Source organism: Caretta caretta, chromosome 8, assembly GCF_965140235.1.
Source record: "Caretta caretta isolate rCarCar2 chromosome 8, rCarCar1.hap1, whole genome shotgun sequence".
Lineage (NCBI taxonomy): Eukaryota > Metazoa > Chordata > Testudines > Cheloniidae > Caretta > Caretta caretta.
In genome coordinates, this window is record NC_134213.1 from 108228163 (window position 1) to 108248278 (window position 20116).

Here is a 20116-nt window from a genome sequence, read left to right on the forward strand (position 1 = left end):
ACAGCCAGTTTTGGGCCAAAATGGATCTGACAAGTTTAAAAAGCGGGCATTCTTACAAGACACTAAAACAAAGAAATATTTCCGTAAGGTATATTAAACTTTGGATTTATGCTTCTGAAAGTATTGGAAACCCAAGTATTTTAGCATTGTACTGCTATAGGATAGCCAAACAGCAAAAGTGACTGTTTTCATTGTTCAAGCTGAGTGAAATGCACAAAGTTAAACAGTCACCAGTTAATGGCGAAAAGTAAGTTAGATCTGTTGTGTAATCTACGCTGGACAAGTCCTAACTCAGCCCATTATATAAGTTTGTTTACATAAGGCAAGCTAAAGCTGAAGACACACTCCCAAACTGGATTGTTTAAGTTAAAAACAGTGATAAGGGGTCTTCAGGGTTCCAGGTAAAGTCCTGGGTTAATATGAAGACATGCTGAAAGATTCTAGAAATGGGAGAAAACATTTCCAGTTGAAGTCACTTAAGTGTGTTTTGATGAGGTAAAGGCTGAGGCTGCCATGATCTTCTGGATATTGCTTATCTGGGGGGATAAGTGCATGATGCTGAAAAAGTCAGCAGGATGCATGGACTGGAAGGAATGAGCGTTGCTGTTAGAACTGGTGCTGCCCCGCACTGCTGCCATATTGATCCTAAAAGATGTCCTGATTAGATCAAACCAGAGAGAAGTAACCAGATTACCTCACTACATCACTTCTAGCTTTGGCTAAAATCCTGAACTTCTGAAGTATAACCCCAAGGTTCCTACTGTCATCCACCTTCTTCCGTCTTTCTTCTTGCCCACCTTCTTGCTCCTTTTCCCCTCCTGACAAGAATTTGGCTTAGCTTGCTCAGATAATTCCAACTTTTGCAACATTACTACGAGCCTGGGATCAGAAAGGGAGCTAAAAGCAATGCCTTAAACAACCTGACACTGGTGAAAGTTTGCCAAATCTCTATGTGGCTGATAAGCCCACATGCGAGGTCTGTAATTTCTCTGCAGCTAGGATGCAAATAGAAGAAGATTTCTCTCCCCTTTCCAAAGTTTCATGGATTATAAAGCCAGAAGATCCACTGTAATCCTCCAGTTTGACTTCCTGTATAACAGACAGTAGTACTTTCCTGAATTAATTCCTGTTTGAACTAGAGAATCTGTTTTAGAAAAAACATCAAATCTTGATTTAAATATTTCCAGTAATGGAGGATCCACCACAACCCTTGGAAAATGGTTCCAATTGTTAATTACCGCAACTGTTAAAAATATGAGCCTTATTTCTGTCTGAATTTGGCTAGCTTCAACTTCCAGTCATTGGATCTTCTTGTAACTTTCTCTGTGAGACTGAAGAGCCCTCTATCATCAAATTTCTGTTCCCCACATAGGTACTTATATACTGATCAAATCACACCTTAACCTTCTCTTGGTTAAACTGAAGAGACTGAGCTCCTGGACTCTCTCATTATAAAGCATATTTCCAATCCTTTAATCATTCTCATGGCTCTTCTGTGAACCCTCTCTGATTTATCATCATCCTTGAATTGTGGCCACCAGAACAGGACACAGTATTCAAGTAGTAGTCACACCAGGTCCAAACACAGATATAACTATTCCTATTCAAGATTCCACTTTGTACATCCAAGGGTTGAACTAGCCCTTCAGGCCACAGCATCATACAGGGTTGAACATATGTTCAACCAACTATCAACCATAACCCAAGTTCTTTTCAGAGTCACTGCTTCCCAGAATATAGTCCGCCATCCTCTAAGTATGACCTTACATTGGCTGTACTGAATCACATATTTGCCTGCACCCAGTTTAAGAGAAATCCAGACAGCTCTGTATCAGTGCCCTGTCCTATTAATTATTTATCACTCTCCCAATCTTTGGGTCATTACAAATAAAGTTTTGCATATGAATGCATATTTTCTTCCAGACCACTGATAAATGTATTAAATAGTATAGGGCCAAGAACTGATCTCTGCAGAACCCCACTAGAAACACAACTGCTTAATGATTCCCCATTTACAATTACATTTTGAGACCTGTCAGTTAACCAGTTCTCAATCTACGTAATTTGTGTCATGTTGATTTTGTACTGTTCTAGTTTTATTCAAACTGTCATGTGGTACTAAATCAAATGCCTTACCAAAGCCTATGTATATTACATCCACACTATTATCTTTACCAAATGTACTCTCCTTAAAAAAAAAAAAGTTTGACAATCTATTTTCCATAAATCCTTGTTAACTGGCATTAATTACTCTCCTTTAATTCTTCATTAATCAAGTCCTGTATCAGAAGTTACATTTTTGTGACCAGGGTCAATATCAGACCGATAGACCTATAATTATCACGGTCATCCCATTTACCTAGTTTTCCTCCAGTCCTCCGGCACTTCCCAAGTATTCCAAGGGTTACTGACCAATCAACATTAATGGTCCAGAACGCTCCTTGGCCAGCTCTTTTAATAAACTCAGAAGCAAGTTATCTGGAACTGCTGATTTAAAGAGGTCTACTTTTAGTAGCTGCTGTTTAACATCCTCCTGAGTTATTACTGGAATGAGAAGTATTTCATTGTGATGTACGCACACATCTGACTCCCCTGCTCCACCCCAAATACAGAACAGAAATATTTAAATGAACACTTCAGCACTACCGACAATTCCACCATTTCCATCTAGTAATGGACCAATATCATTTATACAGTTCCTGACTGGATTCATAACTTTTTAGTTTTGTAAATCTGGCCCTTTAAAGACAGCAAAGTATATGTATTACCAGTTTGGATTTTATATTTTTTGGGTTCACGCAGACTGATCAAGTCATGCTCTCTTGATCAATCTGTGATATTTTGTTTTAAAGGGAGATTGAGCCTGTTTCAGCACCACCACCTCAAAGCTACCTGAGCTAAAAATCTCCCCCCTAAAATACAACCAGTAAAACTATTTAGGAAGACTAAAGAAAGGGTTTCTTACTATAAAAGACTATCCAACAAAAGGGAAGTGGAACAAGAGAAGCTGACCGGCTTTCATTTTAATTTCAATTTTTTATAGAACGTAAGAACAGCCATACTGGGTCAGACCAAAGGTCCATCTAGCCCTGTCTTCTGACACTGGCCAATGCCAGGTGCCCCGGAGGGAATGAACAGAACAGGTAATCAAGTGATCCATCTCCTGTCACCCATTCCCAGCTTCTGACAAACAGAGCCTAGGGACACCAATCCTGCCCATCCTGGCTAACAGCCATTGATGGACCTATCCTCCATGAATTTATCTAGTTCTTTTTTGAACCCTGTTATAGTCTTGGCCTTCACAACATCCTCTGGCAAAGAGTTTCACAGACTGACTGTGTTATGTGAAGAAATACTTCCTTTTGTTTTAAATCTGCTGCCTATTAATTTCATTTGGTGACCCCCTACTTCCTGTGTTAGAAGGAGTAAACGCTTCCTTATTTACTTTCTCCACACCAGTCATGATTTTATAGACCTCCTTCGTATCCCCCCTTAGTTTATTTTCCAAGCTAAAAAGTTGCAGTCTTATTAATCTCTCTTCATACAAAAGCTGTTCCATACCCCTAATCATTTATGTTGCCCTTTTCTGAACCTTTTCCAATTCCAATATATCATTTTTGAGATGGGGTGACCACATCTGGATGAAGTATTCAAGATGTGGGTGTACCATGGATTGATACGGAGGCAATGTGATATTTTCTATGCTATTATCTATCCCTTTCTTAATGATTCCCAACATTGTTAGCTTTTTTGACTGCCGCTGCACACTGAGTGGATGTTTTCAGAGATCTATCCACAAACACTCAAAGATCTTTCTTGAGTGGTAACAGCTAATTTAGACCTTATCGTTATATTTATTTATATATATTCTGTGAGTTTAGTAAAAATGTAAGCCAGCAATAACTTGACATGAATAAAACAAGGTTTTAACTAATACCTTGTATGTTGTTGGTCCCAAGACACCTTTTATCAACCTGACAAATTTTTGAAATGTTTACTTTTAGAGATTTGAGGTGATAAAGAAATTTGTTTTTCAAAATGTGTGACTTTTTGACTTGTGTCCCTGGTAGTATTATACATCCAAACGAAAAAGGTTTCTCTCGATCCAGTTTGTGAGGTGACAGTACCAATACATTGATGGTCTGAATGATAATTTAAATTAAAATTACAGTCAGGTTTCCATTGTAAAGATTAAATGACAGAGAAATTACCAAGTAAGGAGACCTGTTGTACTGACACCAGTAGAATCGAAAGCATGAGTGCAATAGATGAAGGACACTTACAATTTAACAGACCCACCAAATTCACCACAGCTTAATGCAGTTCTGAACTTTCCCCATCAACAGCTGCCATTCATACCTCTGCAAGTTCCTGTTCATTCACACTGGCTGTAATGCTGGCTTTCTTCCCTGAGGCATGTTCACTGTCAGCCCCATTGGCATCTCCTTTAGCATAGCTATGGACAGTAAGAACCCCAGCTTGGCCAAGAGTTCTTCTGGGCAAGAGTTCAGCTGACTCAGAGTCTGAAGTAGAAGAATATGCTGGAGAGCTGGACTGAAGGCTGAAAGCTGAACTCGGCTTAGAAGCAGTGAGGGCTGAGGTGGAACTGATTGAATGAGGAATGGAAAGATCCAGCGCAGCTGCCTCTTGCTCTTCCTCATCCTCCTCCTCCTCTTCCAGTTTCACATTTTTCAGTTCTTCAAATTTGACTTCTGAAGAATCCACATAATCTGAAACAAAGACAGATTGTTGATGAAGTCAGGGCAGCTTGGAGACTGCCTTGAATTAGGCACCATGAAATGATGGAGAAGACAACCACTAGATAGGAGGCTCCTGGCTGTGCAGAAGAAACGGAATGCACAATCAGGAAACAGTAGCCGATTTGTTCAAACATCCTGTCAGGTAGTTCACACACTGCTTAGCAGGAAGGAACCTACGGTAAGATAGGGACATGCTTTACTGAGCGACTGACCCTTGCCCTTTTCCTCTCTGTCTAGTCACTTGTCTAATGTCATAGAAGCTCTCTGGCCAGGACTGTTGAAGCATCCAGTATGTTTCTAGACAGAGGGAAATGATGAAGTGGAAAGACTAGAAAATTCTAGAAGCTAGAAGGGCCAGCTTTTTTACAGAAATCTCAAACACTTCCTCTTTCCTTTTAGACTCCTTGGAAATAAGAAGCTCCAAGGACATTTTCAATCATCCAAGCAGCCACAAGACAGTTGTCTGCACCCTTGTTCTTCCCCTCCCTCCACCCTGCTCATATTGGTCTCCTCCTCCTCCTGTTCTTAACTAGAAGTGCCACCTACATGTCGGGTGCTAACAAAGTCATTTAGGCAAGCAGTGGTCTCCATATGAACCAGTAGTGGAGTCAAAAATGCCACACACCCAGGAGCGGAGGCCAATAAATTGAAAGCCTCCTAAAGAGGGACTCTGGAGAAGGAAACCCCAAGGCACATGAATATTCCAAACACTCTGCTTGTCAAGGTTCAAACAGGCCTTTGTGACACGCTGTCAAACTCAAATGGCCTCTTAAATAAGAGGGGATGACCGGGATTCAGCACTAGTGCCTCTGGTCTGACCTTTAAAACACAAAAAACTTATCATACTATACAGTAAGATAGAACTTGAGAAGCAATTACCTGAAACTGGGAGTCCATCTTCACCCTGCTGCACAAGCTCACTAGTGGGTCTGACAGGAGGCTCTGCCACTTCCACCTCATACTGCACAGAGCTCAGCTCCTCCTTAGGAAAGGCTTCGCTCTGACTCACCTCTTGTGGCACCTCGAGGCAGACCCTGTGCCTCTTGGTTCCTATGCGATGCTTGGGCAGACTGCAGAAAACAAACCCACAAGTGGTTGATCACACAGAATTACTTAGGTGAAATCTCAGGTCAGTACCCTCAAGAAATGCCTGGTTTGGGTCATATGCCAGATGCCAGGAATTTTAGAAACCAGCACTGGGCAAGCCATGCACTCTCGGCTATTTCAAAATAGCCTTGTGTAGTACCACTCATCCTTAGGTTCCCTCAGCCCCACAATGTACAATTAAAAGATGCCAGAGTACATTGGCTCCCCTCACATAAAATTCAAGACCACCAGCTTAGACATCACTGTTAAACTATTCCTTAAGCAACAATGAATAGGAATTGTGTACTATCATGGCAACTCCAGCATTGACGCTGCTGGAATTTGGCCATGGAGAATGTTTACACAATCCCAACAAAATGCTTCTTCGTTCTTGTCTCCAACATACAGCACTCCTCCCCAACTTCAGGCTTTGGGCAGCAATGACCTAAGTAGGCAAACCATGGTGGATCAAGCTAGTGCTGTTGTATGGCTCCCTGCCATTTATCCCCTGACAGATACACATCAGCTTGGACCTAACCACTTTAGCAAAGAGCAAATCCTCTTCCTGAGACAGGAACCAGCCCAATCCCAGCTGCTTATGTTCCATTGGAATGTAAAGCATTCCAGTGCAGCAGGTTACACTGGCTTGTCATTGAACAGGGAAGCATTCACCACTACATGACATACCTCTTCTTCTCATCCATGTCTACATCCTCTTTACATGCCTCCCCAGTTTCTATTTCCTCACTGCACTGCTTCCCATTCTTGACTTTCTGGAAGAGCTCCCCCTTGAAGAACTCTGCTGCCTCTGGTGTGGGAAGGGTGTGGTCAATGGCAGTCGCATCTTTCCCAGCTTTCCAGAGCTTGTAGCGATCTGGCTGGTATTTCCTCACAAAAACATCCATGGAGATCTTCACCATATCCTTCCGACATGAGCACTGCAGTTACACAGAAGACACTAGGCCAATTACATAAGCATTTTATTTTCCAACCCAATACCACTTTGTTCTTTTGTATCTCAACTGATCCAAAATACCTCCAAGTGGTGAGACTCAAACATCTAAAATCTCCCTTGTCAGGATTATCCACCTATTATAACTGGGGAATCAGTGAGGACAAAGATTAAATGGCTTGTACAAGATCACGTAAGGAAGTCAGCATACATGACAGAACAGAAACAAGGAGAGTGAGCAGGTAGCTAGCCAGAAAGAAAAGCCACACCAGAGTGCATCGACCTATTGGTGGAGTTATCCACATAGTTAAGAGCACCAACCCATTTGCAGATTGTTTGAACTCCTCCCTATTTACAGAAATTTCTGTTCTGGGCCCTCTGATCTTTACATTGCAGAAATGAAGCTTAAATAATATCTGCAGCTTATACGACAATGCAGTTGGGTCCAGAGACAGGTCTTTAGCTTCTAAAGTTCTCTGCTTACTGGCAGCAAGTTGACTCCTCTTGCCCAGAGTTACACTTCCAGGGCTAGCAAATCTTAGTGTGTGTGTCCAGGGTGGGAAAGTAAGGATGGCCTTGCATGGTGGTGAGAGGGAGCGATCATTTGGACTGAACAGGTTCTAGCACTTCATAAATAGACTTTTAGTTGAGTTCTCTGGCAAACAGCAGTCTGTTGCTTGTGGGCTTGTCTACACACAAGTTGTATCGCTTTAACTATCCTAGCAGAGGTAGGGCTGTACCACCAGTTATATCGGTATAAAGGGGTTTACACCAATGTAGCCTATTCCCCTAAGGGGAGCAGAATAAGTTATACTAGTATAAGGCACCTTTGTAATGATATAACTATGTCCCACTAGGGGTTGTGCAAATTTAATTACCTCAGTACAAAAACATCTCTAAGCGAAACAGCTACAGTTGGTACAAAACCTGTTTAGACTTGGCCTAAGACCCTGCCATAATGTGCAACCTTCCAGTACCTGCTCAGTCTTACCCAGCAGTTACAGTCTAATCTCTTATGCTCTAAACCCTTAACATGATCTCTTCCTCTGGATATCTCAGATGGGATCGGTGTTCCATCATTTGCTGCCCAGAGTCTAAATGGGCACCAAAACCCTAGATAAGAGGCTCATTTGACTCTGCTGCCTGTAGTTATAGGAGATAGGAACAATGGTTTGTTCTAGAGGATCAGTCAAAGAACCAGACGTCAAAAATACACCAAAGCAGATTTTTTTTTCATATGCAATAAAAAAAGGACAGTAGACCACTTACTAACACAGACTGCTTTCCATATTCAATCCACCGAAGCGTAGCAAAGTTGGTAGATTCAGCACAATTAAACCCATGATTAAAGCCAGCATGATAACCATAAGGGAATGTTATCATGAATTCTCCAGCTTCCTGTGTCACCTAGAAGAAAGGAAGTCCACAAAGACTGTTAACTGGTTCACAAAACAGTTCTCATTCTCCTGGGTTTGACATATAAGCTGCCTTTGCTCTCCTCTTATGCAAGGATTTTCACTGTTTCCTTAACATGCTGGAGACACTCACTCAGCAGTAGCTGGTAAAATTGCAGTGAAGACAAAATGACTTAGAATGTTTATTTCAAGCTATGCTGGCCAGGCAAGCAAATAGATTCATGCCCTACTCAGGTCCCCTACTGCAGTGCAATGAACTACAGTCCAAAACTCAAGATAGTACAGTATTAAATATACAGCAGAAAACTGTTGGCAAAACTCAGGTTCTCAGCAATTCACCTGCATAAACAGACGTAGTCAGACACTCCAAGACCACAGAAGATACAGGTTAGAGTGCATGCTTCTAGAAGTCCTACTCACATGTGCATCATAAGAATTTACATTTTAAACATTTTCTTTTGTTGATTAGCTTAAAAAAATCCCTTCCCATCTGCCCTCCTCAGAAATCCCCACCGTCTCTCCAAGCGGACATTCTGGGAACCCTTTGACTGGACTTGCTATACTTAAAAGTATCCCAGGCCTTTTCCCTTCACCTTATCAAATGGGATGCCATATTTCTTCAATATCAATGGAGAGATGAGGGTCATCTTGTGACGGAGAAAAGCTTCACAACTCTGGGCACTTCCTGGAAAGAAGCCTGTTTAAAGAAGGGTATGGAGAGAAGTTGAATGCTCTGCTGCTGAAACCAGGAAAGAATAAGTTAATTAATCAGTACTCTACTAGGAAAGTTACTGCCCACACAAAGTAACTCCTTTCTGGCCTAGAATAGGTGTATTCCATTCTGGACCATACAAACCTGTACTATGTAAGGAAGACATGGTCAGAAATCAGATTGGTGACCTAAGCAGATATAGCTGCAGGCCTTAAAGAGGCCTTCTCTACAATATAGGGGATGGGGTGCAGTTACCTTCCCCGAGTCAACAGAAACCTTTATCAAAAGAGCAAAGACCATCTGCATATTCTTTTCCTGCCTTTTAAGCAAATTCAAATGACAGCAACAGATGGGTAACTTCCTATTTTGGAAAATTAAGTAAGTTTTTAATACATGGCAACAAGTAGTTTATGTTCAAAATGCAGCCTTTTAAAGAAGTTCAACAAAACCACTACGAACAGAACAGGTGTCGTAATTTTAGTAAGAGTCAAAGAAGACAGCTCATGGGGCTTTAATGATAATCTTGTATTATTAAAACCCATAAGCAATAGCACAGTTGTGCATCAGGCAGAATACAAGATTAACAAGTCTAATTCCATAGTCCAAGCTAAACTAAGGGCAAAACTATGAACATGAATAGTGGAGTGAGTAGTTTTTATAGCCTTAGTTTTAATTTATAAAACATTTTTGTCTTGAGTGTTCCTCTTATAGCAAGAAACACAAAAATAACCTCATATTATCAAGTGACAAGTTATGAAAACAATTGTATCACCACATACAGAACTATGGTCCACACCCACGTGAACACGTAAGCATGTTACAGTCTGGCAGAGACCTGAAGCCTATCGTAATTATCCCCCTACCCCATGTAAGAGGCAGAATATAGGATCAGGACAGAGAAGAGTTGAATAATTACCTTTGGCAAGTCGCTCCAGTCGCTTCCCATGCTCTGGAGGGATGGAATACCTGCAGTCACAAGAGCAAACCAGTAAAAAGGGGACAAGAAAGTTTGGTTCTTTTTAAAAAAAAAATCCATTTACAACTTCAAATATAGAATGGTCAGCAAGATATAGATTGCCTACTTATCCCACTAACCTATATTAGCTCACTCAATTTTCTCTTTTTCTCTAAGGACGGACAAGAGAACTACTGGTGAAATGATTGGTTAGGCCAGCGATACAGTATTGATTTGACCCTGTTACATACAGGAAAATTCCATCTATTTCTCTCTCTTCAACAGCCTGGAAGCTCAAACAGCTGCTTTCCAGCATGAACAAGTTGGGAAATGTACCTGTTAGTTCAAACTGGCATTTGAGCCTCCTGTTAGTTGCAGACAGATTGCTGGGAGAACATGGTTTGAAACACTGGTCATACAAGAGAGCCCATGAGTCTCCCAGAGGACCTCCCCATATAGACTATTCTCCCCACTGGAAAAGCCAGTTTCCCACCTGGATTCACACTAAACAGAGAAAAAGAGCAATGTTTAATTTCACCTCTGCTATAGGTGCCCTTCCTGGCAGATATCTGTCACTGAAAAGTATCCAACTTCATGCTGTCTCTGCACTGCAGAAAATGCCATGCTTGACAAGGGTACCAAACTGCAACCCTAAGGACTCCATTATTTCTAAGGCATTTGGAACCATACACTCTAAGTACTACCCATCTCTCCCGTAGCCTTGTACTGGAAACGCACAATTCCTCCAGTGTGAGAGGGCTCCCCATTGCGAGGCACTGGAAACTTCCAAATGCAGAAGAAAAGCATTTAGGTCAGGATGACCCACCACCCTTCTAAATTACAGTAAGTTACAATAATTTAAAATCCCCCTCACTGTTGAGGATTACAATACACTGACCAGTTTAACTGTCTGTCCATCACGCTTCGCTTTATTTAAATCTTCTCACTACACATTTGCTTAGTTTGATAAAATACTCTTACTACAATTTTTATCAAGCAAATGTTGCTATTGCATTCTACCTAAAATAATTGGTCATCACTTCCACTAAAATATTAAATCTCGTTTGCTTAGGCAAGAGTCTGGGGAGAAGTCTCTGAAGTACTTGAAATCACGGCATGTTTGTGCAGCCAAAGGCATAACAAAAAGGGAGAAGTTTGAACTACATTAGCGAACATAGTACTAGTGTGGAAGGGGTTAAGAAGATTAAGCACTCCTACAAGCTTTGCACTTTAAGGATTGGGGGTGTCTCTGCATATTCCTTTCATGTACTATTTCCCCCCCCCCCAACCGTTTCCAACCCTTCTAACCACAGTAATTAATTGCCCCAGACTGAAACAATAGCACTAAGCAGCTAGAATTTCCACCATTCATTGGTTCACCTAACAGCCAATTGCAATCAAGTTCTAAGGTGCAACACAATTAACTCTTTCCATTGATGACCTTAAAAATACCTAGGTGAGAGGATTTTCTCATAGGACTAGGATAATTTAGCTCAACAGTTCTCATCCTTTTGTTCCCACACTACTGGTGCGACATCTCTCTCCACACTAGGTGCACCCAGATACAAAGCAAGAGGAACAGAGTCTCACACCCACGCCCAGCCCTGGCCCCCAATCCAGGTGTGGGGTGGGCAGGCTCCTCCTGGCAGGATCCAAGTGCAGAGGGGCTTACTGGGGGGGGGGGGGGGGGGGAAGGGGGGGAATCTGGTGTGGGGTAAGAGGATTCTGTTGGGGCAATCTGGATGCACAGGGGCTCGGGGGGGGGGGGGGGAGCGCAGGGGGGAGGTGCAGGGGAATGGAACTCTGCAGGGGGGTCCAGGTGAAGGTGGCTGGGACTTGGCTGGGTGAGTCTGGGAGGTGGGGGAGTGGGGCTTGGTGGGATAGGAGTCTGGGTGCAGCTGGGTTGGGGTTCAGTAGGGTGGGGAGTTCAAGCACAGGGGGCTTAGCAGGGGTCTGGATGCAAGGGAGGGGTGGGGCTCCACGGGGAGTCTGGGTGCAGGAGGGCTCCAGATACAAGGGGGGGGGGTCCTGGAGATGGGTCGTCTGGATGCATGGGGGTTGGGCAGCCAGGGGAGTTCCCTGTATAGCTTCCCTTGGCTTCCCTGCCAGAAGTAATTTTTCTGCGGGGAAGGAAAAATAAATAAATCTGTGGGGGGATATGAATATGCGCACATGCAATGGCACAGAATTCCCGGGGAGTAAAGGAGCAGTAGCCTGAGGAGATGGGGGGGAAAAAAAACAACACTATTTTCCTAGTAATCGTTATCCCTTGTTTGCCCATCTGTCCCTCCTCATTTATCGAGGGACTCCAATAGTTTATGGTATTCTCTCTCTAGAGAATCTTGGAGGCTACTCTAGCAAACCTTACCATGACTTGGGTTCTCCAAAGTGCAAGTAATTAATACTATATAGGTCCATGTCCTCAGTATGCCAGGCAAAGGAGGTTTTCCACATGCCGAAGTAGAGGTAAGGAGTATTCACTCCCTCGATGGTTATGCCACTTTCATTCTCCACTACGTCCAGGATTGTGTTCAACTTGCCAATATTCCACTCATGTACATGCTGCAAAACATGGAGCTCAGATTAAGCAAGAAAAGCAACATGTTAGCAAGACATCAGTTATGTAACACTCACCCCTACATCACTCTGTACTTTGGGACACAGATTTGTTTTTCAATTTTGCTGAGCAATCTGAAGTCTTCACCTCCCTGTGACTCTCCCCCCCCCCCCGCCTTTTAAATACAAGTCTCATTTTCTATTAGCCTGTATTTAACTGCCACTAATCACACCCCTCATTAACATCTCAGCATAAAGGCCGAAATCAAAGAGGGACGTGCGTGACATGAATCTGAAATCCCCTAGCCTCTAGAGCAGGGGTGGGCAAACTTTTTGGCCCAAGGGCCACATCTGGGTGGGGAAATTGCATGCAGGGCCATGAATGTAGGGCTGAGGCAGGCGGTTGGGGTGCAGGCTCCAGCAGCTCCGGGGTGGCAGCGGAGCGCAGCGGGGCTCAGGCAGGCTGCCTGCCTGCCTGCCCTGGCCCTGTGCTGCTCCCAGAAGCTGCTGGCACCACATCCCTGTGGCCCCGGGGGGGGAGGGGGGGTAGCAGCAGAGGGGAGAGGCAGGGGACTGTGCGTGCTGCCCTCACCTGCAGCTACCTCCCCCGAAGCTTCCATTAGCAGCGGTTCCCCGTTCCCGGCCAATGGGAGCTTCGGGGGAGGTAGCCGCAGTGGAGAGCAGCGCACTGAGCCCTCTGCCCCTGCCACCCTCTCTCCAGGGGCCATAGGGATGTGGTGCCGGCCGCTTCCGGGAGCGGCGCGGGGCCCACGGTGCTGGCAATCCTGCTGGCTGGATCCAAAGCCCTGATGGGCCAGATCCGGCCCACGGTCCATAGTTTGCCCACCCCTGCTCTAGAGACAAACACTTCAGGGTGAGCCACACAGACGGGCAGCACAGGTGTAGAAAGCATGCACCACCACCCACTACACTGGTCCTGTCCAATGGGAAGAGGACTTCAGCATCCAGAACTGTCATGTTTTTCTTCCTACCATTGTGTTTCCTTCCAAACCCCCTGTTAAAAGATTGGACTAGACCCCTACAAATTTTTGAATGGAGGTGCGCACCTCTTTGGAAATCTCAGACAGAGGTCCACAGACCACAGTTTGAAAACTACTGTTCTAGTCTAACAAACTCTTACTGGCAAAACGTTGCTGCATGATTATGCACTCAGTTCTGATGGTTATCAGCATGTCACAGCTATCAAGGTGAGTCACACCACAATTAAGTTATCAAAACTACAAAGAGTCCCCCACGGAATTGTGTACAGCAGCAGGATACACAGGCGATACGTGTTCCCTGCTAGTCTTCATTTCAGGCTCCTTTGTATTCGTAAGTACATTAGCACCATTAAGTCAACTTTGTGCCTTACCTATATTTATATTTTTAGTTAATTTTGGCTCCCAGGAGTTTCCAACTGTATTACAATAAAGCACTAATGAATGGATACACATGAATACTCTCAGTGTCTTCTAGTCAGCCTCAATAATTTTGATTTAATTACAAATATGTTAGAGGTACAACTGATTGCATCTCTCACGTAATATATTTCAGAAGACAGAAGTCTGCTATGAACTCCATTAAACACTTCTGAAACTTTGCAAAGCTGAATTCCAGGGCAGAGAGTTTACATGATAAACCCTATCAAGATGCACAAGGATGATTATGCCACTAGAAGACAAAGTATTTTCCTTCACCTTCTCATAGAGCGTGCCATTAACATCAGCACCATAGATGGGGGCATTGAAAGTGAGGTTCTTCCAGTATTTCCGCTCAAGGTCCTCAAAGTCGGTATATCGGGGTGTGCAGTACCTTAAAAAAAAAGAGCCGTTTCGTCAACTCATTTAAGCAATAAAAATTTTGCAATTCAATACACTAGAGTTTAGAGCAACAGCCCAGAATTAAGAAAGCAGCCAGAAGGTTATATTCAAAAAGTTAATGAAAGAATAAAGAGGCACATTTAGCGTATCTCTCAGTAGCTAGGGCACTGGACTAGGAGCCAGGGGACCCAGGCTCTATTTTCTGCTCTGCCATAACCTGTTGTGTGACAGTGGGCAGGTCACTTCACTTCTCACCCGCTTTTTGTACAGTGTCTGGCAAAATGGGACCCCTACCTTAGTTGGGATCCGTAGGTACTACTGAAATACTAATCCCCAGCATAACTCCCCCAGCAAGTTACAAGTTTACAAAGCATATAGTTTATCCTTTACTGTTTAAACGAACAACCCACACTGAACAAAATGGAATAATGAGCATTTAATTAGTTTCTTCTTTAGTCCTCAAGCCACATCTTGTCGAGGGAATAATATCTTTTTAAAAAGTTAATTTACTAACAATTACATTTATTTCATAAAGTAGCATGTAAGTCTAGTTTACATTTCAATTTCTCTCAGCTAGAACAATGGAAACTAATGAAAATTTCACTTTCTGGATCTCAGAAACTAGTGTAGTAATGCAACTTTTGAGGTTTCAAACACGGCAATAAAATAGCTAAAACTCAGTTTTATGAGTGACTATAAAAACAACAAAAAGAAAAGGAGTACTTGTGGCACCTTAGAGACTAACCAATTTATTTGAGCATGAGCTTTCGTGAGCTACAGCTCACTTCATCAGATGCATACCGTGGAAGCTGCAGCAGACTTTATATACACACAGAGAATATGAAACAATACCTCCTCCCACCCCACTGTCCTGCTGGTAATAGCTTATCTAAAGTGATCAACAGGTGGGCCATTTCCAGCACAAATCCAGCTGGAAATGGCCCACCTGTTGATCACTTTAGATAAGCTATTACCAGCAGGACAGTGGGGTGGGAGGAGGTATTGTTTCATATTCTCTGTGTGTATATAAAGTCTGCTGCAGTTTCCACGGTATGCATCTGATGAAGTGAGCTGTAGCTCACGAAAGCTCATGCTCAAATAAATTGGTTAGTCTCTAAGGTGCCACAAGTACTCCTTTTCTTTTTGCGAATACAGACTAACACGGCTGTTCCTCTGAAACCTATAAAAATAACATTGTTGGGTTCCAAATTTGTGGTCTTTCAATACCTCAAGGTCAAGGGTGCTCAGTTAATCATGAAAAACCATTTGTTTCTAATTTCCAGCCCTGTAAACTACTTGTAATTTCAGTTAGGTTCGGTGAGCAAGTGCTGGATGATGTTGGTATCGTATTAGATGATCTGGTGCTCTCTTCTGGTCTTAAACTCTATGTAGCGCCTGCAGGTCAATTTCCATCCTTTCCTTCTTGTACATCAGTTTAAAAAAAAAAAAAAATCCCAGAAGACCAAAAAATGCCACCACAGCTAAACAGAGTAAAACAGGCAGTTATAGGCAAAAAAGCATCCTTTAGAAACTGGAAATCATATCCTACTGAAGAAAAGTAGAAAGGAGCATAAGCTATGGAATAGAATTGGGCAGGTCAAAAAAGAATTTGACGAGCAACTAGCAAAAAAGGGTTAAAAAAAGAACTGTATACATTCATGGAGGATAGGTCCATCAATGGCTATTAGCTAGGATGGGCAGGGTTGGTGTCCCTAGCCTCTGTCTGCCAGAAGCTGAGAATGGGCGACAGGGAATGGATCACCCGATGATGACCTGTTCTGTTCATTCCCTCTGAAGCACCTGGCATTGGCCACTGTCAGAAGACAGGATACTGGGCTAGATGGACCTTTGGGCTGATCCAGTATGGCCGTTCTTATGTTAAAAGACACAAGAACTAACAGCAAAACACAAAAAATATTAAGTGCATCAGAAGCAGGAAGCCTGCCAAACCATCACTGAGGCCATTGGACAATCAAGGTGCTACAGCAGCACTCAAGAAAGACAAGGCAGTTGAAGAGAAACTACATGAATTCTCTGCATTGGTTTTCACTGCACAGGATGTGAAGGAGATGCCCACACCTGAGCCATTCTTTTTAAGGTGTCAACTCTGAGGAACTGTCCTAGATTGAGATGTCAGCAGAGAAGGTTTTGGAACAAACTGATAAATTAAACAGTAATAGGTCACCAGGACCAGATGACATTCACCAAAGAGTTCTGAAGGAACTCATATGAAATTGCAGAACTATTTACTGTGGTATGTAACCTATTACTTAAATCAGCTTCTGTACCAGATGACTGGCGGAGACCTAATGTAATGTCAATTTTTTTAAAACGGTCCAGAGGAGAACCTGGCAGTTACAGGCTACTAAGTCTAACTTCAGTACCAGGCAAATTGGTAGAAAATTATAACAAAGAACAGAATTATCAGACACATAGATGAACGCAATAGGTCAGGGAAGAGTCAACACAAATTTTGTAAAGGGAAATCATGCCTCACCAGTCTATTAGAATTATCTGGGGGGGGGGGGGGGGGGAAGGAGGAGAAAGGGAAGGGAAGCAACAAACATGTGGACAAGGGTGATCTAGTAAGTATAATACAGTTGGACTTTCAGAAAGCCTTTGACAAGGTCTCACTTCAAAGGTTCATAAGCAAACTCAACAATCATGGGATAAGAGGGAAGGCCCTTTCATGGATCAGTAACTGGATAAAAGACAGGAAACAAAGGGCAGGAATAAATGGTCAGTTTTCAGAATGGAGAAGTAAATAGCGGGGTCCCCCAAGGATCTGTACTGGGACCAGTGCTGTTCAACATATTCATAAATGACCTGGAAAAGGGATCAAACAAACAATCAGGTGGCAAAGTTTGCAGCCAACACAGAAATCAGTCAGGATAGTTAAGTTGAAAGCAGACTGCAGAGTGTTACCAAGGGATTTCACAAATCTGGGCAACAAGATGGCAGATGAAATTCAAGTTGATAAAGGCAAAGTAATGCACATGGGAAAACATAATCCTAACTATACATACAGGACTAACAAAAGTAAAGTGTAGCAGGACAGATCTGTTAATTAATATGCCATTTTTGCATTGTCATTTTAAAGAAAATTTTGTTATCGCTAAAATGTTCTTTAACGGTTAACCAGCTAAATACCTCTACCCAAGAGAATCCATTTAACTATACACTAAATAGAGAGAAAGCTGTGTGATGGTAACTGATGCATAAGCCCCACAGATGTTAAAATGCAGGCACAAACACTCTTACTTGTCACTATTTGCAATTCTTCTAAATTCCCGGACAGTCATAGCCTTCTTCTGGATGTTGTACTGTGTGAAGAGGCCAGACTGTCCAGTCACCACCTGCTGAATTGGAGCCGGGATGACCAGTTCATCAATATCATCATAGCATGTTCGCGGTTTCCATTCCTTTGGGGGAATTACCTGATGGTTCACAGAATAAAAGGCAAAGATCAGAAAACATAGCAATTCAACCTATGAGTTAAGTTTCCTTTAAGCTGCATGGCCCCACAGCCGCCTATTAAGCCCTGTGCAAGGGCTCAGGGTTGCCGCAGGGAAAGGCACCCCTCCCCACCGTGGGCCTGCCCCAGATTTGCCGTGGCCAGCCAGGGAGGAGCCCCTCCCTTGGCCCGGCCCAGCCCAGCCCAGCCGGAGCTGCCACAGCCAGGGAAAGGCACCTCTCCCCCAGCCCTGAGCTGCTGTGGCTAGAGAGGGCTGGGGGGAGTCCTCTCGCCCCACTGCAGCCCTGGGGCAGCCTGCACCCCGAACGCCTCATCCCCCGGTCCCACCCCAGAGCCCACACTCCCCAACCCTCTGCCCTAGCCCTGAGCCCCCTCCTGTACCCCTCACCCCCAGCCCCACCCAGAAGCCTTGACCTTTAGCCAGGGACCTCACCCCCTGCACCCAACCCTCTGTCCCAGCCCTAAGTCCCCTCCCACACCCCAAACCTCTCATCCCTGGCCCCACCCCAGAGACCGCCCCCCATCCAAAGCCCTCATCTCCCCACACCCCAAGCCTCTGCCCCAGCCCCGAGTCCCCTCTCAAACTCCAACCCCCTCGCCCCCCCCCCCCCCACGTTAATTTGGTTATCTGCACCAGTATGAAGGTGATGTCTCACACATCACTTCCGTATTGGTGCACATACCAAATTTCGCTCTGCACACGGATGTAACGAATTAGAGCGAACACCGCCTAGGAGAGGAGCTTCATCTGGAGGGCAAGGATTGTCCAGTCAGCCACGTTCAGTAAGGAACGAACGCAGCGGGAGCGGGACGGCGTCAGTGGCTTTTGATTGTGGTTTGTGAGCAAGAACTAGAAGGTTCAGTTCACCGCACTCCAGACCCGCCGGCCGCCAGCGCGGGTGTCGGCGTGCCCGCCGCAGGGCGCTAGAGAGGCGAGGCGGGGGAGGCCGTCCCTCTCCCTGGGCCCACCTCTGCGGGCGGCAGGCCGGCCTGGGAGCTGCCCCGGCGCGAGGGAGGGCAGAGGGCGGGCGCGGCGCCAGCTCGGAGGCTTGTCTCTCACCCACAGAGGCGGCGGAGAGGCCGCGGTCCCAGCGCCGGGCGGCGGAGCGGCCGCCGGGCCCCGGCAAGGCGGCGCCGGCAGGTTCCGGGGCCGGCGGGAGCCGCGCGCAGGCGGCGGGGGAGGCCGGGGCGCGACCCCCCCGCCCCAGGGTTAACGGGGCCGCTTGACCCCCCCGCCCGCCCGCCCGCGCCGCACCCACCTTGGCGAGCCCGGCCCGGTGGGCGCCGCGGGCCTCGATGTAGGCGACGTAGCGGCCGAAGTCGCGGAACTGCGCGGCGGTGGGGCGGAAGGTCAGGATGCGGGCGCCGGGGTTCAGGCTCTCCAGCTCGGCGGCCATGGTCCCGGCCCGCGCGGGCCCCGCGCCCCCTGGGCGGAGAGCTGAAGCCAGTGAGCCCGCGACGGCAGCCGAGCCCCGCGAGCCCGCCCGGCGAGCCCGCCCCGCCCCGCCCCGCGCGCCGCTCCGCTGCCGGGGCCCGGCGCCTCAGGGGCGAGGCCGGGCCGGGCCGAGCCGGAGGAGACCGGGACCGGCGGCCCGCCCCGCGCGCCCCGCGGCCTCACCTCAGTCGGCGCTCGCGGCTGCCTCCGCCAGGGCCCCGCCACGATACGGCTCGGAAGAAGGAAAGAGAAAACAGCCCGCCCCCCGCGTACCAACCTCCGCTTCCATTGGAGGGGCAGCACCGCGGCGGGCCAATCGCCACAGGGTCCGCATCAGCCGCGCCTTCTCATTGGCTGAGCGCACCTGCCAATCACTTTCCTCTTCTTCCCCCTGTGTCGCCCCCACCGCGAACGAATCTCTCCTGCATCCCGAAATCAGTTCCGGCGCGGATGGATATATGGCTGCGCGCGACGATGTTACGTCAGGTGAAATGACAGCGACGTGAGCTGTATCCCTCCACTCGGCGTGCCGACTAAAGAATCCACCAGAGGGCTTCCACTGGACAAGCTCCTCCCGCCCTCGCAATCGGGCTAAGCCAATCACAGCGCAGTCTGGGATTCCAACCAATAAGAATTAGCGTCTCTGCCAGCCAGGGCGGTGGGAGTTGGCCAATCAGAAAGGAGAATATGTTGTTGCCAGGCAGATGACAGAGACCCCGGCTGGGGGCGGCGCAGTTGCTAGGGCACTGCCGGCCCGAAGAGACTCGCCGCTGCGGAAGGTCCCATGCGAGAAGGGGCGTGCTGGGGAGGGGCCCGACCGGGGCTGAGGGGGGGCCCTGGGGAGGGGGAGCCCCGCCCCCTGGTGCTGGGGGGGGCCTGCGGAGCCCCGCCCCCCTGGTGCTGAGGGGAGGCCCAAGGGAGGAGGAGCCCCGCCCCCCTAGTGCTGGGGG

At 46.1% G+C, this 20116-nt stretch overlaps 1 protein-coding gene across 5 annotated transcripts in view; it reads right to left on the minus strand.

Moving 5' to 3' along the window:
• The window catches only part of KDM4A (lysine demethylase 4A), a 39326-nt gene extending 19856 nt beyond the window's left edge, over positions 1-19470 (minus strand). The window contains exons 1-11 of one of the 5 annotated variants that reach the window (XM_075131904.1): positions 19350-19470; positions 18991-19157; positions 17518-17693; positions 14134-14248; positions 12249-12442; positions 9842-9891; positions 8807-8910; positions 8068-8205; positions 6534-6784; positions 5640-5830; positions 4360-4730 (exon numbers count right to left, since the gene is read on the minus strand). In XM_075131904.1, coding sequence (XP_074988005.1) covers positions 4360-4730; positions 5640-5830; positions 6534-6784; positions 8068-8205; positions 8807-8910; positions 9842-9891; positions 12249-12442; positions 14134-14248; positions 17518-17693; positions 18991-19128 — 1728 coding nt within the window. In that variant the 5' untranslated portion in view covers positions 19129-19157; positions 19350-19470. Of the gene's footprint in view, positions 1-2364; positions 2545-4359; positions 4731-5639; positions 5831-6533; positions 6785-8067; positions 8206-8806; positions 8911-9841; positions 9892-12248; positions 12443-14133; positions 14249-17517; positions 17694-18990; positions 19207-19349 lie in introns of those variants that run through there. The other 4 variants (XM_075131905.1, XM_048862081.2, XM_075131906.1 and 1 more) reach the window with 4 other exon arrangements.
• Between the last annotated feature and the right edge of the window lie 646 nt (positions 19471-20116).